Source organism: Leucoraja erinacea, chromosome 37 (assembly GCF_028641065.1).
Source record: "Leucoraja erinacea ecotype New England chromosome 37, Leri_hhj_1, whole genome shotgun sequence".
NCBI classification, from domain to species: Eukaryota; Metazoa; Chordata; class Chondrichthyes; order Rajiformes; family Rajidae; genus Leucoraja; species Leucoraja erinaceus.
In genome coordinates, this window is record NC_073413.1 from 8,796,864 (window position 1) to 8,821,488 (window position 24,625).

Genomic DNA, 24,625 nt, shown 5'->3' on the forward strand with positions numbered 1-24,625 from the left:
GTTTTCAAGACAGAGTGGGATATGTGGAGACAGACTTACTGACTGACATCTTCCCAGGAGGCAGACTATTGACGGACATCTACTACAAACCTACTGACTCCCATAGTTATCTAGACTACGCTTCTTCCCACCTTGCTTCCTATAAAGACTCAAGAATATAATGATAAGATTATAAGATCATAATTTCCCTGGGACTGCGTGGGTTTCCTCCGGGTGCTCCGGTTTCCCACCACATCCCAAAAGGTGTGTGAGTATGTAGGTACGTTGGCCTCTATAAACTGTCTCCTGGTGTGTAGGAGGTGGATGTGAAAGTGGAATAAGCAGAGGACTATTGCGAACGGACTCGGTGGGCCAAAGGGCCTGTTTCCTCGATCAGTTGGATCAATAATCCAGGTGATCAGCAGCCCTGTGTAGTGACTGCGGGGCTGTAACAATGGTGAGACAATTGTAAATCGTCCCTAGTGCGTAGGGTAATGCTAGTGTACGGGGTCATCTCTGGGCGGCATGGACTCGGTGAGCCGAAGGACTTAGAAACATAGAAAATAGGTGCAGGAGGAGGCCATAGGAGGTCAGGAGATATGGGGAGAAGGCAGGAACAGGGTACTGATTGTGGATGGTACACAAAATGCTGGAGAAACTCAGCGGGTGCAGCAGCATCTATGGAGCGAAGGCAATGAATAATAATATAATAATAATAATAATCTTATTTATATAGCACATTTTTAGTCAACTTGCATTGACCCCAAAGTGCTTCACATAATTACATTACATTTACACACAGGCAAAGGTGGGTGAAGTGTCTTGCCCCAAGGACACAACGACAGTATGCACTCCAAGCGGGATTCGAACCGGCTACCTTCAGGTCGCCAGCCGAACACTTAGCCCATTGCGCCATCTGTCAAATAGGCAACGTTTCGGGCCGAACCCTTCTTCAGACTGATGTTTCGTCCTGAAACGTTGCCTATTTCCTTTGCTCCATAGATGCTGATGCACCCGCTGAGTTTCTCCAGCATTTTGTGTACCTTCGATTTTCCAGCATCTGCAGTTCCTTCTTGAATAATGATTGTGGATGATCAGCCATGATCACAGTGAATGGGGGGTGCCGGCTGGAAGGGCCGAATGGCCCCCTCCTGCATCTATTGTCTATTATCTATTGGATCAACCAACTAGGTCACAGCCCCACCCTCTTCTGGCAGAGCCCTAGGACCTCAGTAACGTGTCCAGGCGATGTTAATGTACTGAGTGAAAGAGTGGATGAAAGCTTGTGGTGTGAAGGCATCTTACCCCTTCCATCAGCCAGACACCGGTTGTATCCCACGGGGCTGAAGTATTCAAAGACAAAGACAGCGACCGCTGAGACAATCAGAAGCATCACGAACATCATCACCCAGACGTCAGCGCTGAAGGGCTCTGTGGCATTGGGCAAAGCAAAGAGGCAAGAGTCCATAACCACAGCATCTTCCACATTAGTTAATGGGCTGAAGAGCCTATTTTTGCACAGGCGAGATGTCTCTCATCCAGTTACTGATCATTACTGGTTGGTCCTGTTTAACAATGCAAGGCCTTCCTTATTGAATTTCCGTTTATTATCTATCTATTTGGGGCTGGCGGTAGAGTCGCTGCCTCACAGCGCCAGAGACCACGGGTTCCGTCCTGACTACGGGTGCTGTCTGTGTGGAGTTTGTACATTCTCCCCATAACCTGTGTGGGTTTTCTCCGAGGACTTGGGTTTCCTCCCACACTCCAAAGACGTACAGGCTTGTAGGTTAAATGTAAAGCAAAGATCCTATAGCGGAGCAAGATAGACCACTCCTGCTAAATGCAATGGGCTGACGTGTAGTATGCAACGGAACGGAACGTGGGCCTTGTTTTCATCCATTTCAGTAACCTGACCCGACCCGAACAGTGTAATCAACATTGCGGGAGGAACAATTTGTGTTAATAATTTATAATTCTGAAAATGAGAAGATTTTTACCAAATAACTTTTATTTTTACGAGGATGTTTCCGTAACCGGCTTCCGTCTCCGCACTAGTATATTTGCTCCGCTGTGACGGGATCTTTGGTGCGGAGACGGAAGCCGGTTACAGAAATGGGGGCGAAAATCACCCATGAACCTGCCCATGACCGTATTATGTCTTTTTCGTCGAGTGGACTATCTTGCTCGCTGTAGGATCTTTGATGTAAACTGTCCCTAATGTACGCAGGATAGTGTTAGCGCGCGGGCATCGCAGGTCGGTGCAGACTCGGTTGGCCGAAGGGCCTCTTTCCACACTGTATTTCCATCTGTAAACTAAGCTCATTGACCTTTCACAACCCACCACCGTCGCTGGAACCCCACTGGTGAACAGCATTGAGGGGATGTGATGTTCTGACAATGGGAAGAAGGTACATGAGCCTGAAAACTGTGACCTCCAGGCTCAACGTCAGGTTCTTCCCAGCTACTAGCGAGATGTTGAACACTGCAGCACGCTAACCGTCACCCTGCCTCAGCATCGATGCGCTTCACTGTGGTTGCACTACAGTCTCCGGTTTAGCACTCTTATGATCTGGTTACCTGTTATTACTGATTATTAATTTATTGATCATAAGTTATAGGAGCAGAATTAGGCCATTCGGCCCATCACATCACGGGTGCTCTGGTTTCCTCCCGCGTACCAAAGACATGCAGGTTTGTAGGTTATTTGGCCTCTCTTAAATTGCCCCAAGATTACATAGAACTAGTGTGAACGGGTTGGCGATCGATGGTCGGCATGGACTTGGTGGGCCGAAGGGCCTGTTTCCATCTGTACTCTCTTAAAATAAACCCAGAGATTTCTGTATCTTCAACCCGACCAAGGTCACATACAGATGGGGGATGTCACCCTGGGCACTTCATGCAACACGGAAGAGCTTTAATGAATGGATTAAGGATCTGAGAGAAGTTATCTTGATAGCCTAAATCATGACTTACCCAGAAATGCGGAGGGTGATACCGTCCCGTTGCTCCGTGACACCATGACACTGATCCCAGTCTCAATGAAAGGCACCGAGAAGTCTATCACCTCTGAGCGTTCTTCGTTGATAGTGAGGGAACCCACGGCCATGTGTGCGTGCTTCCGGACAACCTGGTGACATAGAATGAGACTGTTTCTGTCATGACTCCTATGATCAGCCATGATCATATTGAATGGCGGCGCAGGCTCGAAGGGCCGAATGGCCTACTCCTGCACCTATTGTCTGTGTTTCTATGCTTCTATGTCCACCTTACCCTCTGAGCAGCAGTGGTGCAGCGGTAGAGTTGCTGCCTTACAAGCTAGATGCAGGAAGATTGTTCCCGATGTTGGGGAAGTCCAGAACAAGGGGTCACAGTTTAAGGATAAGGGGGAAATCTTTTCGGACCGAGATGAGGAAAACATTCTTCACACAGAGAGTGGTGAATCTGTGGAATTCTCTGCCACAGAGGGTAGTTGAGGCCACAGTTCATTGGCTATATTTAAGAGGGAGTTAGATGTGGCCCTTGTGGCTAAAGGGATCAGAGGGTATGGAGAGAAGGCAGGTACAGGATACTGAGTTGGATGATCAGCCATGATCATATTGAATGGCGGTGCAGGCTCGAAGGGCCGAATGGTCTACTCCTGCACCTATTGTCTATGTTTCTATGTTACAGCTCTTGCAGTGCCAGAGACCCGGGTTCGATCCTGACTACGGGTGCTGTCTGTATCGAGTTTGTACATCCTCCCCGTGACCTGTGTGGGTTTTCTCCGAGTTTCCTCCCACGTTCCAAAGTAAGTAAGTAAATAAGTTATGCCCCTGTCCCACTTCGGAAACCTGAACGGAAACCTCTGGAGACTTTGCGCCCCGCCCAAGGTTTCCGTGCGGTTGCCGGAGGTTGCAGGTGGTTGCCGGAGGTTGCAGGTAGTGGAAGCAGGTAGGGAGGTTGACAAAAACCTCCGGGAACCGCACGGAAACCTTGGGTGGGACGCAAAGTCTCCAGAGGTTTCAGTTCAGGTTTCCTAAGTGGGACGGGGGCTTAACTCTCTCTTGAATGGGAAGGGTTTGGCAAACGGGAGATCGCGTAGGTCAGGACGGACTTAGCGAAGGTTTTCGGCGAAACGCTGTTAGTCGGGCTCTCGCCAGTTTTGGACCAAACATTAAATGACATTTTAGGCAATTCCAGTTTGTGATGAGCGCACCTCTCCGACCAGTCCGTTCCACGTCCCATTAATTTTCTTCCCGTGCTTTCCATTTGTCACCAGATACAAATCATATGTGAACTTGACATACTTGGCAATTTTCTTCAAAATGTCAATGCAAAATCCTTTACAGCATCGCTTGATGTAGATCCCTCCTTCGCTTTCATTGCTGCAAGGAATGAAGAACAACAAATGAAGAGCAAAGTAGAAGTTCCCAGGAAAGATTTCCTTCCCTTTAGATCCCCTTCAATCCCCCTGAAAGATTCTGCCCAGCTGTTATCAGGCAACTGAACCATCCCACCACAACTAGGGAGCAGACCTGAACTACTATTGTCCTCATTGGTGACCTTTGGACTATCCTCGGGATGGGAGATTGCAACCTTCACGTGACCCACCCTGTTTCGATGAATGCAATCAACCCGGCGTGTACAAACAGAAGATCAAACAGAACGAGTTGTCCTACAACTTTAGGCTGTGCACGCCGTACGCAAGAAGAAGAAGACTATCCTCGAGCGGACTTTACCGGCTTTAAGGGCCTGTCCCACCAGCATGCGACTCCATGCGGCAAGCATGACCTAAAGGGCCGGTCCCACCAGCATGCGCCTGCATGCAGCAAGCGCGACCTAACGTGGTCGCTTGAGCCGTACGGCCTCGCAGGGCCGGTCCCACTTCGATCGCCGGAGCCGTATGGAGTTGTGCGGAGCTGGTCCCGACATCGCGCGGGGCTGATCATGGCTGATCATCCCCAATCAGTACCCCGTTCCTGCCTTCTCCCCATATCCCCTGACTCCGCTATTTTTAAGAGCCCTATCTAGCTCTCTCTCGAAAACCGGCCTCCACCGCCCTCTGAGGCAGAGAATTCCACAGACCCACCACTCTCTGTGAGAAAAAGTGTTTCCTCATCTCCGTTCTAAATGGCTCACTCCTAATTCTTAAACTGTGGCCCCTGGTTCTGGACTCCCCCAACATCGGGAACATGTTTCCTGCCTCTAGCGTGTCAAAGCCAGTAATCCCCAATTACACGGTGGCGCAGCGGTAGAGTTGCTGCCTCACAGCGCCAGAGAGTGTTGTGTTCTTTATTTTACTTGTATGGTGACCACACATTTCACTGTACCAACTGCTGCATGTGACAAATAAATGTATCTTGTATCTTGTGTTGCCATATAATACTCTTTCATGCAATCTGGTCTTTCTGTCTTTAAGTGGCTGCTGCTTTAAAGTGAATCTGGGGGGAAGAGCCTCTGCAATCTGTTTGCTTCCAGGCGCTATGCCACAATCTGAAATCCTGACAAAAAAACGAGGGTCACAAAAGGTTCAGGGCTCCCATTTATACCGATAATCTTCATCGGTTGCGGGGAGATAAGGATTTCTTATAGACACTTCGGGTAGCATCTAATGGGGATCTAAACGCGTTCCAATTCTCCCGACATAATCTATATTAGGTATCTCTATTCTACAGAAACATCACAGTAATCTTTACGTAGGATCAATTTCAAGATAATTTCACATAAATAGGTTTCTCCCTCTCAAAGAATATATTGTGTCCTGGCAGCCAATGGATTGGATTATACTTGGTTCGCAGTTAGGAAAAGATGTTCCTTACTCTTCAATGCCTCTTCCCCTCCCATCCTCTTCCATCTAAATTCCCTCCTCTGGCTTCACTTTTCGTGCCTCTTCTTTCTTTACACTCTCATCTCACACAATAGACAATAGACAATAGGTGCAGGAGTAGGCCATTCGGCCCTTCGAGCCAGCACCGCCATTCAATGTGCTCATGGCTGATCATCCCCAATCAGTACCCAGTTCCTGCCTTCTCCCCATATCCCCTGACTCTGCTATTTCTAAGAGCCCTAGCTAGCTCTCTCTTGAAAGCATCCACCGCCCTCTGAGGCAGAGAATTCCACAGACTCACCACTCTCTGTGAGAAAAAGGGTTTCCTCGTCTCCGTTCTAAATGGCTTACTCCTTATTCTTAAACTGTGCCCCCTGGTTCTGGACTCACCCAACGTCTGGAACATGTTTCCTGCCTCTAGCATGTCAAAGTCCTTAACAATCTTATATATTTCAATGAGATACCCTCTCATCCTTCTAAACTCCAGAGTGTACAAGCCCAGTTGCTCCATTCTCTCAGCATATGACAGTCCCGCCATCCCGGGAATTAACCTTGTAAACCTACGCTGCACCCCCTCAATAGCAAGAATGTCCTTCCTCAAATTAGGGGACCAAACTACATAAAATACTCCAGGTGTGGTCTCACTAGGGCCCTGTACAACTGCAGAAGGACCTCTTTGCTCATATACTCGACTCCTCTTGTTATAAAGGCCAACGTGCCATTCGCTTTCTTCACTGCCTGCTGTACCTGCGTGCTTACTTTTGTCTTTTTGTATTTTCTTCTGTGGGTTTAGTCCAGCTATCTACCTATCGACCTCCCCTTCTACTGTATCCACCTATCACTTGTCAAACTATATACCAACCCCACCTCTCTTCCTGCTTTATCTCTCTCCCCCCACCCCCCTCACTACCATGAGTCTGAAGAAGGGACCCATCCCGAAGCATCACCTATCCATGTTCTCCAGAGATAGACACATATGCAAAGGGTAAGCCTGGCAAGATCTCTAGTGAAGAGGAATAGGCGATGTTTTGATGTTTCAAATGGAAACCCTTCTTCTCCAGAGATGTTGCCTGACCCGCTGAGTTACTCCAGCACTTTGTGTCTTTTCTTCTCTCTAATACAGCATCTGCAGTTCCTTGTGTCTGCATTGATGATCGCTGTGCGCCCAGTCACATAGAAACATAGAAACATAGACAATAGGTGCAGGAGGAGGCCATTCGGCCCTTCGAGCCAGCACCACCATTCAATGTGATCATGGCTGATCATTCCCAATCAGTACCTCATTCCTGCCTTCTCCCCATATCCCTTGATTCCACTCTTAAACCCAATCAGTGACTTGGCCTCCACTGCCCAGCAATATACCCTGCTGTTAGCACCGCAGACAAGACCAGCTAGGTGGGTACGTACATGGGTTTGACGTGCTTCCTGCAGGGTACCGTGTTCCTCATACACGTGCCGCTCAGAGAGTCCACGTTCTCCACAATGACGAAGGGCGCCTCCTCCAACGTGACGATGCTCAGGTGGTCGTCTTCCTCTTCCGACTCCGAGAACAAGTAGTACCGGGGCCAGATGTGATACTTCATGGCCAGCCTTTTTGCCTCCCACGTCCCAACCTGCACACAAGTGAAAGACCAGTCAGTTAACCACGGGAGGTAACGGTATGAGCTGCTTCTTGCTCAGTGGAATATGTGGGCTGTCTGGCCTGGGCCACACACAGAATGGTGGTCTATAACAGTAGACCTACTGCCTTACAGCGCCAGAGACCCGGGTTCGAGAAGATTGCAACCTTCACGTGGCCCGCCCTGTTTCGACTAATGCAATCAACTCAACGTGCACAAACGGAAGATCAAATAGAACAAGTTGTCCAACAACTTTAGGCTGTGCACGCCACATGAAAGAAGAAGAACCTGACTACGGGTGCCGTCTGTATGGAGTTTGTACGTTTTTACGTGACATGTGTTTGTTTTTTTCTCCGGATGCACCGATTTCCTCCCACACGTGCAGGTTTGTAAGTTAAGTGCCTGTCCCACTTGGCAATTTTTTCGGCGACTGCCGGCATCATATCAGTGTTGCCAAAAGATTTTGAACATTTCAAAATCCAGCGGTGACAAAAAAAATGTTGCGACTCTTGAAAAAACACCGTGCGTATATACGTCACCACGCCGCGTCACGCCGCTAATTTTCCGGTGACCTGATACGTCAGTCAACGTTGCCGGCATTCGCCGAAAATATCGCCATGTGGGACAGGCCGTTTAATTGGCTTGGATTAATTGCAACATTGTCCCCTGTGTGTGTAGTATGGTGTTCGTGTGCGGAGGTTGCCGGTCGGCACGGACTCGGTGGGCCCAAGGGCCTGTTTCCGCACTGCATCTCTAAACTAAACAAAATTGAATTGAATTGAATTGAATACCTTGAACTGAAATATGGTTCAGAGTTGCAATTCATGCCCTCTCTGTATTTATCCATTATAAACATAGCACCGTACAACACCGTACAACGCAAAAACAGGAAAGCAGACTATTATCTAAATGGTGGCCGATTGGGAAAGGGGGAGATGCAGCGAGACCTGGGTGTCATGGTACACCAGTCATCGAAGGTAGGCATGCAGGTGCAGCAGGCAGTAAAGAAAGCGAATGGTATGTTAGCTTTCATTGCAAAAGGATTTGAGTATAGGAGCAGGGAGGTTCTACTGCAGTTGTACAGGGTCTTGGTGAGACCACACCTGGAGTATTGCGTACAGTTTTGGTCTCCAAATCTGAGGAAGGACATTATTGCCATAGAGGGAGTGCAGAGAAGGTTCACCAGACTGATTCCTGGGATGTCAGGACTGTCTTATGAAGAAAGACTGGATAGACTTGGTTTATACTCTCTAGAAATTAGAAGATTGAGAGGGGATCTTATAGAAACTTACAAAATTCTTAAGGGGTTGGACAGGCTAGATGCAGGAAGATTGTTCCCGATGTTGGGGAAGTCCAGGACAAGGGGTCACAGTTTAAGGATAAGGGGGAAATCTTTTAGGACCGAGATGAGAATAACTTTTTTCACACAGAGAGTGGTGAATCTCTGGAACTCTCTGCCACAGAGGGTAGTTGAGGCCAGTTCATTGGCTATATTTAAGAGGGAGTTAGATGTGGCCCTTGTGGCTAAGGGATCAGGGGGTATGGAGAGAAGGCAGGTACAGGATACTGAGTTGGATGATCAGCCATGATCATATTGAATGGCGGTGCAGGCTCGAAGGGCCGAATGGCCTACTCCTGCACCTATTTTCTATGTTTCTAATAACAGGCCCTTCGGCCCACAATGTCAGGGTCGAACATGATGCTATGAACCTGCGTGGATTTTCTCCGAGATCTTGTGTTCCCTCCCACGCTCCAAAGACATACAGGTTTGTAGGTTAATTGGTTTGGTTTAAATGTAAAAATTGTCCCTAGTGTGTGTGGGATAGCATTAGTGTGCGGGGATCGCTGGTGGGCCGAAGGGCCTGTTTCCGTGCTGTATCTCTAAACTAAACTAAACTCACAAGCAGGGAAACCAATGGAAGTAGAACATCACAACTAAGATAATTGAAAGTTATGGGGAACTGATATAGCATAGAGGACACGAGACCTGGGGCAGTCAGATAATCACACTGACTTAAATGTGGTGTAGGTTTGAATGGATGAGTTCATGTTCATAAGTGATAGGAGCAGAATTATGCCCCTGTCCCACTTAGGAAACCTGAACGGAAACCTCTGGAGCCTTTGCACCCTACCCAAGGTTTCCGTGCAGTTCCCAGAGATTCCCGGAGGTTTTTGTCAGTCTCCCTACCTGCTTCCACTACCTGCAACCTCCGGCAACCACCTGCAACCTCCGGGAACCGCACGGAAACCTTGGGTGGGATGCAAAGTCTCCAGAGGTTTCCGTTCAGGTTTCCTAAGTGGGACAGGGGCATTAGGCTATTCGGTCTACTCCGCCATTCAATCATGGCTGATCTATCTTTCCCTCTCAACCCCATTCTCCTGCCTTCACCCCGTAACCCCTGACACCCACAAATAGTCGTCTATTTCAGGTTACAACCCTTCATCAGCTAGAAGACTGAAGATGTCAAAAGAAGGGTCCCGACCCGAAATGTCACTGGTCCTTTTTCTCCAGAGATGCTGCCTGACCCGCTGAGTTACTCCAGCATTTTGTGTCTTTGTTTGTAGATGAGATTATAATAAATACCCTTGGTTGCTTCTATCATGGCACGATGGCTAAGGTGGCTTGCAGCACGTATATCTAGGATCTTCATTGCCATACAAACCCCACTGAGCCCCTTACCTTTTCCCATAGCCGTTCTTTGTTCAGTAGGATGATTACTAATTTGGGGTGCATCTGGTACCCGTCTTCACTGAAGGAGAGGTTTCTTCCCTCAAAGCTTACATTCATAAGGTATCTGCAAAGACAGGAGGAAAAGCGATCAGTGAGTACCTGGAGCGTGTACGGGTTCATGCTTATTTTTGATTATTTAACAAAGCACGGGTGTCAAAAGCTCAGGACGAACAGAGCGCACAAGAGCCTGTGGGTTGAACTCATTATAGTTCAAACCTCAACATGCGTTGACTCCCCCACTGTGCGCAGTGCTATTCTCGGGATGCTCGTGCACTGATTGCACTCAGCAATCTCACATTCCTTTTCTTAAACCCGCAAGGTCGAATTTATACAGTTTGGTTTCTTGCCACGTGTATCGAGGTACAGGGAAAAGCTTCCGTTTGCGCGCTATCCAGTCAGCGGTAAGACAATACGTGATTACAATCGAGCCACTTGCAGTGTGTGCTGATACGTGATCAGGTAAAGCCAGCGAACCGGGATGCAGAGCTCATCCTGAAGCTGATGTGCAGCTCTTTCAGTTGCTGCCATTGAGGGAGACGTCATTGTCTTGAAACCATAATACTCAGCTTGTCATCTCCTTCCTTTACCCCATTGAACACCTTTGCTCAGCCCGCCTGGGCCTACCTGATCTCCCGGTTGCTAAACACTTTAACTCCCCCTCCCATTCCCACACTGACCTTTCTGTCCTGGGCCTCCTCCATTGTCAGAGTGAGGCCCAGCGCAAATTGGAGGAGCAGCACCTCATATTCCACTTGGGCAGCTCACGCCCCAGTGAGTTTACAACCCAGTATGAATATTGATTTCTCTAAATTCAAGTAACCCATCGCTCTCCATCCCTGCCCCCACCCATGTGGATGTACCAGCTTCAAAGTCTTCTTGTTGAGTCTCGTTGTCGGCAACTCGTTTTCACCTAGGCCACAACAAACAATGGCCTGTCTCCAATATCATCGGTACTTTTTTGCATTTATTTGTTATCTGTCTCTCTCTATATCACCGTCTGTATTTCTTGTTTCCCTTTCCCCTGACTCTCAGTATTAAAACGTCACCTGTTCCTTTTCTACAGAGATGCTGTCTGACCCGCTGAGTTACTCCGGCACTTAGTGTCTGACCCGCTGAGTTAGTCCAGCACTTAAGGACCTGTCCTACCTGGGCATCATTTGCGCGTCACATAGATGGCGCGCAAAGTTTTTGTACTCCCAAAATCCTGGGGCGCCGTGCGCGACCACGCATTACTACCTACATCACCATGCACCATGCGTGCGTAATACGCACCATGCGCATATCATGTGCGTGTCACGATGCACGTGTCGTGCGTCGTGACGCGTAAATGAGGTCGCGTAAATTACGCGCAAATGACGCCCAAGTGGGACAGGCCCTTTAGTGTCTGAGTTACTCCAGCACTTAAGTGTCCATTTTCGGTTTAAACCGGCATCTGCAGTTCCTTCCTACACACATCAGAAAGACTGGATAGACTTGGTTTATACTCTCTAGAATTTAGGAGATTGAGCGGGGATCTTATAGAAACTTACAAAATTCTTAAGGGGTTGGACAGGCTAGATGCAGGAAGATTGTTCCCGATGTTAGGGAAGTCCAGGACAAGGGGTCACAGCTTAAGGATAAAGGGGAAATCCTTTAGAACCGAGATGAGGAGAACTTTTTTCACACAGAGAGTGGTGAATCTCTGGAACTCTCTGCCACAGAGGGTAGTTGAGGCCAGTTCATTGGCTATATTTAAGAGGGAGTTAGATGTGGCCCTTGTGGCCAAGGGGATCAGAGGGTATGGAGAGAAGGCAGGTACGGGACACTGAGTTGGATGATCAGCCATGATCATATTGAATGGCGGTGCAGGCTTGAAGGGCCGAATGGCCTACTCCTGCACCTAATTTCTATGTTTCTATGTTTCTATCATTGTTTAAGGTCTGGCCCACGATGTTGGCAGACGGGTGATGGTCCTTGCTTTACCCAGATGCCAAACTGGGCATTGTGTGAAAGGTGAGGATATCAAGATAGACACAAAAAGCTGGAGTAACTCAGCGGGCCAGGCAGCATCTCTGGAGAGAAGGAACAGGTCGGGACCCTTCTTCAGGTTGGATATCAAGGTAGCGTCTGGTCAAAGTGATGGGCTGTAAGGAAGGGGAAGGAGGTGGAGAGACAGGTGGAGCCAAGGTGGGAATTGTTGGCTTTGGTTCACACACTATTGCTCAACCTGGGAAAATAGGAAAAGCCCACAGGCGTTCTGTCAGAATTCAAGAGCTCAAAAATAGCTGTGGCAGAGTCCTGTGAGTCAGCCTCATATAAGGTGACTGATCTAAATTGCACCTCCATTCACATTGAGAAAATTGCATTCATCAATACTGCCCATTTCATTGATAAGGCCTTTGAGTTTTAATTTGCGAAATGACAATTGAAAATTGCAGCAGGACCTTAGGGCACTGCCTAGCTGTTCATCATTTGGACTGCGTCATAGGTCTAAACTGCACAAATTATACTGTGGTAAATATAAAGATCTCTCACAACTGCTGGCAATTGTATGTGTACATTGTACGCATGTAGATCACAGTGCAAATATAATGTGGTGTACGATACAGGTATACATTGTGTGGTGTACACAGTTCAAGTCTACATTATGCAAGCCTACTGTTCAGGAGTAGATACATCCCGACTTACGCAATAATTGTTGAGATGCAGCATAAGGTTTTATCCTGATTCATTGCAACTTTACATAGCCTGGTTGCTTTTTAGTTTACTTAAGTTTAGTTTAGAGATACAGCGCGGAAACAGGCCCTTCGAATCTGCACCGACCAGCGATCCCCGCACATTAACACTACCCTACACACATTAGGGACAATTTACATTTATACCGAGCCAATTCACCCGCAAACCTGTGCGTCTTTGGAGTGTGGGAGGAGACCGAAGTTCTCGGGGAAAACCCACACAGGTCACGGGGAGAACGTACAAACTCCGTACAGACAGCACCCGTAGCCAGGATTGAACCGGGGTCTCTGGAGCTGTAAGTGCTGTAAATGCTGCAAAGCCCCTGTCCCACTTAGGAAACCTGAACGGAAACCTCTGGAGACTTTGCGCCCCGCCCAAGGTTTCCGTGCGGTTCCTGGAGGTTGCAGGTGGTTGCCAGAGGTTGCAGGTAGTGGAAGCAGGTAGGGAGACTGACAAAAACCTCCGGGAACCTTGGGTGGGACGCAAAGTCTCCAGAGGTTTCCGTTCAGGTTTCCTAAGTGGGACAGGGGCATAAGGCAGCAACTCTACCGCTGCGCCACCGTGATGCCCTAAGGCTTCTACTCTTCAGCAGTCATGAATAAGGAGCAAGCCATTTAGAACGGAAACGAGGAAACACTTTTTCTCACAGGGAGTGGTGAGTCCGTGGAATTCTCTGCCTCAGAGGGCGGCGGAGGCAGATTCTCTGGATGCTTTCAAGAGAGAGCTAGATAGGGCTCTTAAAAACAGCAGAGTCAGGGGATATGGGGAGAAGGCAGGAACGGGGTACTGATTGGGGATGATCAGCCGTGATCACATTGAATGGCGGTGCTGGCTCAAAGGGCCAAATGGCCTACTCCTGAACCTATTGTCTATTGTCTATTTTCTATTGAATCTTTACTAGTATTTCTTAGATATTTTCATAATAGGGATTTGCAAACCCTTGAATTTCAAACAGCAAGACTTTTACTGTATAATTTCCACTTTCAAGCAAAGAAAGTATGATGAACAATAACATTTCTAAAATAAAGAAATATTCTAACGAAACCATTCTATTCCCTGCCATCCAGTACTTGGCAGCACTTACAGCCACATACATCACGATGAAGCTCCAGTTGGCCAAATATTTGCCTGCAAGGCTGCTCAGCGCGGTAAATGTTATTCCCTTGGGAATTCTGCACCGACAGAGATTAATATCATCACTTGAAGCAGATAATTACTTAAAAGTCTGTCTTTACTGAACCAGTAAAACAGCAGCCCTGGTAAAATAAGGCTCATTAGCTTCAATTAGTGTGTGGACATCGTACAAACCAGTTTGTGTTCTGCTTATTGCCACTGAAATTGTAACCTTTAGACACATGTGCATATGAATCCCGGTATTTACAGGCTTAATCCCAAAGGACATTGTGGTCGACTTCAACTGATCAGCTGAAGATAGACACAAAATGCTGGAGCAACTCAGCGGGACAGGTAGCATGTTGTTAAGAAGGAACTGCAGATGCTGGAAAATCGAAGGAAGACAAAAATGCTGGAGAAACTCAGCGGGTGCAGCAGCATCTATTGAGCGAAGGAGATAGGCGACGCTTCGGGTCGAGACCCTTCTTCAGACTGAGAGTCAAGGGAGGGGGAGACACAGAGATAAGGAAGTGTAAGGTGTGAGAATGAGACATCAAAGGGGATGAAGTTCGTGGATCATTGTCAGCTAGGAGAAGGTAACAACAAAGCAAACAGAGATAAAATGTAATCAGTGATGGTTAGACTGGTCGGAGAACTGGGAAGGGGAGGATGGAGAGAGAGGGAAAGCAAGGAACTTGAAGTTTATACCGCTGGGGTGTAAGCTGCCCAAGCGGAATATGAGATGCTGTTACGATCAGCGCTCCCTCAGTGACTGTAACTGAGATGGAATAATGGTGATAATTTGGTCCGGGGCTAATAATGGCTTTGGATTGTGCACTGTAAATAAAAATGCAGGGTCTAACAAGTTTAACTTGCTTGTTTTATGAATCCTAATTATTTTAACACCTAGTAAAGATGCACTTATGTTTCTTGTTCCCCGGGGATCCCTGGAGCCTAATGATGATTCCACAGTGATGCCTGGGTGTGAATTCTAACATGGGGTGACTGTGATTACCACACGGTCTAGAGAGAGTGAGGACTTTATTGGAATCGAAGTATAAATGATTGCACACCAGGATCTGTTATATATCCACACGCACACACACACACACACACCACACACACTTAGACATATTTACTCAGGTACAAGCAAACAGAGACACTGAAACACAAGCATTTGCACACACGTGCACATACATTCATTGACACACCTATACATAATCAGAGACACATACAAGAATACATATCCACGTGCCTACACGAGCCCTACATACACACACACACACATATACAAACACACACCTATACAAACACATACCAAGACATATACACACAATCACACACCTATGCATATAAAGACACTAACATACAGACACTGACACACAGATACGCACACACATAGGTACCTAGACGTACATATACATGTGTACACATACATGCACATATACAGGTGCACACGCACAAACACACACACACACACACAGACAGGCACCTAGAGCCACATATACATATACAAACAGGTGTGTAGACACTCACGCACATACACAGAGGCATCCAGCCACACACATATTAAATACATGTAGGTATACTCTAACAGCACACACTTAAAAGGACATGAACACATCGAATCTTGCTTGCACAATTATCTTTGGTCCACTGTGTATTGTATCTGAGAATGTCCGTAGTGGATGCTTTGCAGCGCTCGGACAAGTAAAAAGTAACAGTTTTTTTCATCACGAAAATTTTTTTTACTCGTGGACATTTTTCAGTGTTGAAAAAATGTCACGAGTTTACCGGATTTCCCGAGTACCTACCGTTACTTACTCGTACGAGCCGCTACGGGACATCCACGGACTCGTACGGACATTCTCCGAGTTCGAATCAGGGGATAACTCGGGAGAACTCTTGAATTACCTCGTACAGTGGGACAGGCCCTTTACTGTTATACCACCTTCATTGTTACACCCCACTGTTGCAATTGTAGTGTCGCACCATGTAATGGAGACAGATTCACAGAGCGATGCTATACAGACACAGGCCATTCAGCCCATCTCGGTTTGCCCACGTACGCTAATCCCGTTTTAGCTCACGTTCATTGTTACAGTATTGTTACAGGACAATATTGACCATTGTTGTTGTGTTCTGTTGTTATGGAACATAAACATCTTGTTGTACTGTTACACACTCACATAGGTGGAACCTAATGCCCCTGTCCCACTTAGGAAACCTGAACAGAAACCTCTGGAGACTTTGCACCCCACCCAAGGTTTCCGTGCGGTTCCCGGAGGTTTTTGTCAGTCTCCCTACCTGCTTCCACTACCTGCAACCTCCGGAAACCGCACGGAAATCTTGGGTGGGACGCAAAGTCTCCAGAGGTTTCCGTTCAGGTTTCCTAAGTGGGACAGGGGCATTACTGTTGTACACTATTGTGACAGGAATAGACTTATCACTGTTACAGAATTATTGCAGTTCCATCATGGTGTGCCCTCACTGTTTACATTCAATTTCACTGCACATCTCGTATGTGTATGTGACGAATAAACTTGACTTGACTTGACTATAATATTCCACATTAGTTAAACTCCATTGTTCCACATTACAGTGAAACACTTTCCCTCTTGGTGCATTTCCACAGATAACACCTTCACATAATGCACTCTCGTACCAGCATTGAAGCACTACCATATTGATCACCTTCCATTATTGCACACTGATGTTGCAGACTCTATTAGTGTCCCTGTTACATTTTAATATTGACATCACGATATTGCTGCACTTGCATTTTGTGGTTTGCACTGTGGTTGTAACGTTCCATTGCCATAACTGCATTGTTGCACCACGGTATTAATGCACGCTCAGTATTACACTCTGTTGTGCCAGAACATATTGGTGCACCCTCATTTGTTACACACCATTGTATCACTCCTTTTAGTGCACTCTCATTGTTTCACTCTGTTGTGACACATATTTATGCACTATCGTTTTGCACGATTATTACACCACTATTTGTCGCATCCCTGCTGTTACGCTGCATTGTAACACACCTTCACTCTGATGTGACACCATTGTTGCACTATTGTTACACCACCAGATTGATGCACCCTCGCAGTCATTCTCTCTTGGTACATTGCCACGTTGGTGCTCTCTCATTGTTATGGGGCTGTCCCACTGTACGCGCTAATTCAAGAGTTCTCTCGAGTTTCCCCTGATTCGAACTCGGAGAATTACGGTAACGGCCGCTCGTGGGTACTCGGGGCTCTCGTGGACATTTTTCAACATGTTGAAAAATCTTCACGAGTCTTCCCGAGCTTACCGCATTTCCCGAGTACCTGCCGTTAGCGTTACGAGCCGCTAAGAGCCGTCCCGAGCTCCGACGTACCCGTACGTACATTCTACATGCTTCCACGAGTTTGATTTTTTTTTAAACTCAGGAGAGCTCTTGAATTACCTCGTACAGTGGGACAACCCTTACACTCTATTGTTCATCTCTATATTGGCCCTGGCGCATTATAACACTAGATTGTTACACATTGTATCGGTGCACTCTTATTGTTACAGTATCGTTACATTGCCACATGGAAGCCCCCTTGTTGTTGCACTATGGTTACACACCATATTGATACAAGCTCACTGTTACACTGTACATTTGTACACCATTTTGAACAATCGTTTTTGTTACTGTCAATGTACCTGTACATATGACAATTGAACAATAAGACTCTTTAAGTCTGTTGTCACACAACCATTTGATACAGCTGATTGTTACACACTGTACCAGATCGCTTTCTTTGGTACAATATCATTGCAGCCAGACTGTTGAGTTTAGTTTAGAGATACAGCGCGGAAACAGGCCCTTCAGCCCACTGAGTCCGTGATGACCAGCGATCCCCGCACACTCACACTAGCCTACACACACTAAGGACAACATTTCACTGCACATCTCGTATGTGTATGTGATGAATAAACTTGACTTGACTTGACAATTTACACATACACCAAGCCAATTAAATTACGAACCTGTACGTCTTTGGAGTGGGGGAGTAAACCGAAGATCACGGAGAAAACCCGCGCGTTCAACGTGCAAACTCCGTACAGACAGCACCCGTAGTCAGGATGGAACCCGGGCCTCTGGCGCTGTGGGCCAGCAACTCTACCGCTGTGCCACCGTGCCGCCCTGGCTGGGTGCGTTTTTATTGCCAATGTCTGCATTAAGATATTTGTTGCCATTTGTATTTTGTCATGCTGATATAGTTCCCTCTTAGTTCTCCCTCAGATGAGCTCCCTTTGAATGAATGATTGTGTTGGAGTAGACCAGTCTCATGTGCACGGCTAAATCACTGCACACTCTCAGAATGATGCACTGATGTCTCGAAGGCTCTTGGCTCGACACACACTCGATTGTTAAGACTCTCAGATTGATTCACAGTCATCGTTATGGCTTTAGATTTTTAAATTGCAGATCGCTGTGTTGCAATGACATAATGAGAAATAAACCTCAGCACACTGCCAGCTTTCACACCCAAAATTATACATCTTAATTAGTACACTTTCAGACTGCCCTATGCTTCTTGATAAACACTCAGGCTTTACTCAGATTAAACAAACCTGCAGATGCTGGAAAACAAACCTGCAGAGGCTGGAAAATCGAAGGTATACAAAAATGCTGGAGAAACTCAGCGGGTGCAGCAGCATCTATGGAGCAAAGGAAATATCCAACGTTTTGGGCCGAAACCCTTCTTCAGACCAATCTTACGTTGGCATCAGTATCTATATCTATCTATATAATATTAAAACTCTGTGGCTGGCTGGCAGTGTGTGTTTCTGCCTGACTTGTGGGTGCCAGCCTTTGATTCGTTGCTACGCCAACACCAGACCCAGAAACGCCCAGATTTTTTCCATTCCGGTAGAGATTTCACTTTTCATTCCAAGTATCCACTCCTCATTAAATCTAGTCATGTTTATGTACACATTTTTAATAAAATGCTTCTTCCCCCCCCCCCCCCACTCACTCATTTTGCCGCCTGCTGCTGGCCAGCGACCATAACGGCTGCTGGCGCCCGCCTCAAACACGCCATTTAAAAACAGCCGCACTGCTGATTCCTGAGCCGCTTGAGTTGGAGGACCACGTCTCCCGTGGGGGCTACGGGTAGGGAACGGCTGCGTTGGGGGAGCAGACCCAACGGGTCTGCACTTGGTCTAGTATTCTTTAAAATTCTGATTTGGCACGTTTATCAGTTCACAGTTTAGTTTGTTGTCACGTGTGCCGAGGTACAATGAAAAGCTTTCGTTGTGTGCTAACCAGTCAGCGGAGAGACAATACATGATTACAACCGAGCCGTTCGCAGTGTACAGATACATGATAAGGGAATAACATTTAGTGCAAGGTAAAGCCAGATTTACCGACAAAACCTGTACGTCTTTGGAGTGTGGGAGGAAACCGGAGATCTCGGAGAAAACCCATGCAGTCACAGGGAGAACATGCAAACTCCGTACAGACAGCACCCGTGTTACACTCTGTTGTAGCATACCTTTCAGTGCACCTTCCATGTTTCACTCAAGTGTGATCGAACATATTGGTGCACTGTTACACACTCATTTAATGTATCCCCATGGTCACACTTTGTTGATGCCCTTTCATCACTTCACTGTTATGACACAACATATTAGTTACAGTTTCGTTTATTGTCACATGTACTGAGGTACAGTGAAAAGCTTCGGGTACAACCTCATCTCCATTACACAGCTACATCTCTTCACCAGATAAAAGCTGTCCAGGGTCTGACCTCCCCAGAGGAGCATGGGTGAAGCTCAACAGACTTGGCACTGGAGTTGGGCGTTTCAACGCCAGCGTGTGGTGATGGGGCCCAGCCTGTGAATGTGGAGCAGAACAACAGACAGACAACCATGTCATCTCTGGGTGCCCACTCTACCACCCACCAAATGGAGCTGTGTCAGGGCCTGGCAGACATTGACGCCATCAGAGACAACAACCTGGCTGTTCAACACCCGGCTTGAGTTCTAACTATTCCTTTGGTTTATGTTTCATTCGCAAGAAGAAGGGTACAGTGAAAAGCTTTCATATACAAGCTGTAATAAAAAGCGTTAGTTACCCCACTAGATTTGTGCACACTCTATTGTTCAAACGGCATTATAATTGGCCCTCTTTTTTACACTATTATTAAATACCTTATTGGTCTGCGCACATTGTTACACTGGAACATTTGAAATTTACATTGGTTCACTTTCACCTGGAAATTCTCAATTAGATATGTTCATTGCTCACGTTCTAAGGATATTTCACACTCTATAATGCATATTTTCAGATTGATTTGGAGAGAGATTGCAATTCTCTCAAGTTAACACACTCTCTGAAGAATGTGCCTTCTGTTGCACTCGCAAATGTGTACCATGTGTATCCTCTGGTTTCTCAACTCTAGAATTGGTAAGTTCAGATGGTGCACACATCCTGGCACTCTCTCAATATCGGCTTACTCTCATCAAGGTAAGTTTATGGGTGGCATGGTGGTGCAGCGGTAGAGTTGCTGCCTTAGAGCTCCAGAGAACCGGGTTCGATCCTGACTAAGGGAGCTGCTGTATGTTCTGTGTTTGCACATTCTCCCTGTGACTGCGTGGGTTTTCTCCGGGCGCACGGGTTTCCTCCAACACTGCAAAGACATGCGGGTATGTAGGTTAATTGGCTTCTGTAAATTGCTCCCAATGTGTTGTGTAGCGCTAGTGTACGGGTGATCGCTGGTCGGCGCGGACTCGGTGGGCTGAAGGGCCTGTTTCTGCGCTGTATCTCAAAACTAAACTAAATTATACTGCCAGACTAGGGAGCCCCCATTTACAGTGTGAGTTGGTTTCAACTTTAGACCAATACTGTTCAATGTCGGCTCACGACTGTAATTCATGCACCTAGATCGCCAGAATCGCAAACTGCGGCACGATTGAATTAACAGACCCTGGAACAGGTAAGAGCCTGTCCCAATTGGACGTCACTTGCGCGTCACGCAGATGGAGTGCGGAGATTTTGTACATCACAAAATCATGCGACACCACGCTTGGCCGCGCGTCACTGCCTATGTCATCACGCACCATGCGCGCATAATGCGCATCACGCGCGTGTCACGACGTGCATGTCGTGCATCGTGACGCGTAAATGATGTGGCGTAAATTACGTGCAAATGACGGCCAAGTGGGACAGGCCCTATAGATATTTCCACTGACATGCTCGCAGATTTTTACATTGCCGTGTCGGCACTCACCATCACTGTTACAGACTGACAATTGATGAGACTGACGATGTACAGACTGACGAGCTTAAAGATGATTATTCTGCTTGGCCAGTGTTCCTTCCTTGCTTCACATATCGTTACATTGATTGCAACGTGAGTGTTTTCTACTGATACAGTGCTCAGACTGGTCCACTCTAATTGCCGCACCCTCAGGTTCCTGTGCTGCAAAGTCCCTCTGTTCTCTTTAGCGCATTGCCACATCAGTGCAGCCATGGATCATTTACTCTTATTAGTTAACACCATTTTTTACATTGTGTGGGAAGGAACTGCAGATGCTTTGGATTAAACGGAAGATAGACACTGCAATGGCAATCTCAAACCTTTCCACTGTCATTACTATGCAGGCGGGGGGGGGGTGAAACAGATTTACGCAGTTGATGATAAAAACAAATCTTCCAGTTGTTATTTCCACAAGTTTCATTGATATATTTCATTGAAGTTGCTTGTAAATGCAAAGAAGTGAATATACCAGATCCTCTTCATTCTTATACTTCTTCTTCTTGCGTATGGCGTGCACAGCCTAATGTTGTCGGTTAAGGGTAGACATCCAGGCCAGGACAGCATCAGTTACTGGGTGGATGGCTTTGATGCCCCTCCAGGGAAAAGCCTCAGTGGGCAGTCAAATACAACTTCTTATACAAATTGTGGCTTTCCGTTCTTACTATCTGAACTATATTCAGTAGACAATAGACAATAGGTGCAGGAGTAGGCCATTCGGCCCTTCGAGCCAGCACCGCCATTCAATGTGATCATGGCTGATCATCCCCAATCAGTACCCCGTTCCTGCCTTCTCCCCATATCCCCCTGACTCCGCTATTTTTAAGAGCCCTATCAGGATTGAACCAAGGCTGTGAGGCAGCAACTCTACCGCTGCGCCACCCCGCCACCCTTATCAGGTTATTTACATCACTCAAATTATGTCACAGCTGCATTGCTTATTGATATACTCAGACTGCGTTGACTACTGAATCTTTGCTACGATATTATGCTCACAGGTTGTCTCCCAGGCTTCTTACAGCTAAGTCAGTATAATCCCACTGATCCAGTAGACTTACTATTAAATCGGCAGCATGACTGTCACAATTTCTCATCCTCTCAATGGTTAACACTGCCACCCAACCCAAGTTGTTCAAGAAGGAGCTGCAGATGCTGGAAAATCGAAGGTGGAGAAACTCAGCGGGTGCAGCAGCACCTATGGAGCGAAGGAAATAGGCAACATTTCGGGCCAAAACCTTCTTCAGACTGATGTAGGGTGGGGGCTACGTACAAGTTTGCTCCCTGCCCCCCCGAGCCTCCAACCTCATCGTTCCCCAGCCCCGCACTTGTGATTTTACCTTCCACCCAAAATCCCCCCTCCCCCCACCCTACATCAGTCTGAAGAAGGGTTTCAGCCCGAAACGTTGCCTATTTCCTTCGCTCCATAGATGCTGCTGCACCCGCTGAGTTTCTCCAGCATTTTTGTGTACCCTGTACACTATCTGTTTTAGATACTCCCATTGGAGTGCTCCTAAATTGAGTGTATTCTTACTTGTACACAGTTAAACTGCAGCACTGTTAAAATGGTGAGCAGTCAGAATGGCTCCTATGTGGAATGCCACTCGCCCAGCCCCAGTACACTCTTCATGGCATGTGCCCAGATTGCAGCAATCACAGGCCGGACACTCTCAGCTCAGTACACCGTTGTGCTCTCACAAACCGCACACTCTTGGTAAACATGTCGTCTCGCTATAACGAACCTTCTGGTGCAGATTTGGACTGTGCACTCCGACATCAGCTTACCCTCAAAGACAAATTCCCACATTGTTACATTCAAATTACCTCGTTCCTTTAGGTACGTACTCACATTCGTTTTTGGACGCGATAAAACACGCTTTGATACATTGACAAGTTGCTGGCTGCCCTTATTGAACAGCTACACCAAGTACGAGAGAAGTCAACTATTACTGGAACATTTTCTATTACAAGGCTAGATGATGCTGATTTGTGTGGCTCAGTTTGGTACACCTTAACGCTGATGTACTTTCATTCAGAGCGTTTTAGATTTTGCATTCATTTGCGTGCAAAATGGCTGTTGTTTGACTGGTTATGATTAGATTCTCGGAACTGGCCCATTTTCAGTTTGCTGAGCTCATACTCTGTGCTCTCACTGGTACAACAGAATGTCACCGCAGATTATTGCACTCACGTTTGTCTGCTCTTAGATCGTAGGTGTCGAGGTGATTACAGTTGGGTTACTGCAATCAGACTGAAATATTGCAGTTTCCAATATTGGTGCACTTCAAATTGATGCATTGTCTCTCTAATGCCCCCCACTTAGGAAACCTGAACGGAAACCTCTGGAGACTTTGCGCCCCACCCAAGGTTTCCGTGCGGTTCCCGGAGGTTGCAGGTGGTTGCCGGAGGTTGCAGGTAGTGGAAGCAGGTAGGGAGACTGACAAAAAAACCTCCGGGAACCGCACGGAAACCTTGGGTGGGGGCGCAAAGTCTCCAGAGGTTTCCATTCAGGTTTCCTAAGTGGGACAGGGCATTACACACTCACACTAGTGCACTGTCAGGCTGTTGATGCATTGTCTCACTTACACACTCGCACTAGTGCACTCTCAGGCTGTTGTGCTCAAATTATTACTGCTAGATCCTACTATTGTACACATACACATGTACCTATACATATATACTGGCAACCTCCTAGATCGCCACACTTATTGTAACTGCTCCAGATTCCACACCATGAGTTTTGTACGATCAGACTAATGCACTCAGATCTCTTCACCCTCAGACTCACAGGCTCTGAAATATTAATTGCCACATTCGAACGTTATATTGATATGAATATAAAATATAAGATTGGTACAATCTCAGAATTCCACACAACTATTGCTTCCGTTTCATGAGTGCATTTGCAGATTATCTACACACATTGCTTGTACACACATTGTCAGACTACGAGAGCATGTGACAGGTTGGTACATTTGTTTTAGATCCATGCCCCAAGTGTTTATATATCACATCCACCTGTAGGTGAATGGGTCAGTTCGCACATCTTCAGAAAGCGTAGTTGAACACAATAGGTTTTAGCACAAAGTGGTGGCAAGGGTGAGCTGCCTCGGTCAAGGGTCACACTGGCACTCTGGTTCCAGTTACCCAGTGGCACAAATACCACCACTGATTCAGCAAGACCCCACAGTAGCTGGGGTGAATTGAAGACCTGTACTGCCAAACCTCCGCCAGCCATTAGCTTATTCAACCAACGGCAGCAATTGCATCCATTCCACAGGTTGGTGTAGTAAATCTGAAATAAGAAGCAAGAGCTGCTGGAAGCACTCCACAAGGCAGGCGGCATCTGCGGAGAGAGAAACAAGAGTTAACA

General features: G+C 46.9%; 1 protein-coding gene across 1 annotated transcript in view; it reads right to left on the reverse strand.

The window, feature by feature from the left end:
• The window catches only part of LOC129713917 (glutamate receptor ionotropic, NMDA 2B-like), a 153,702-nt gene that overhangs the window by 16,314 nt on the left and 112,763 nt on the right, over nucleotides 1-24,625 (reverse strand). Inside the window, exons 3-7 of the mRNA XM_055663295.1 lie at nucleotides 10,085-10,199; nucleotides 7,193-7,398; nucleotides 4,175-4,343; nucleotides 2,953-3,106; nucleotides 1,285-1,410 (exon numbers count right to left, since the gene is read on the reverse strand). Of these exons, the coding sequence (XP_055519270.1) occupies nucleotides 1,285-1,410; nucleotides 2,953-3,106; nucleotides 4,175-4,343; nucleotides 7,193-7,398; nucleotides 10,085-10,199 (770 nt within the window). The remainder of the gene's footprint in view (nucleotides 1-1,284; nucleotides 1,411-2,952; nucleotides 3,107-4,174; nucleotides 4,344-7,192; nucleotides 7,399-10,084; nucleotides 10,200-24,625) is intronic.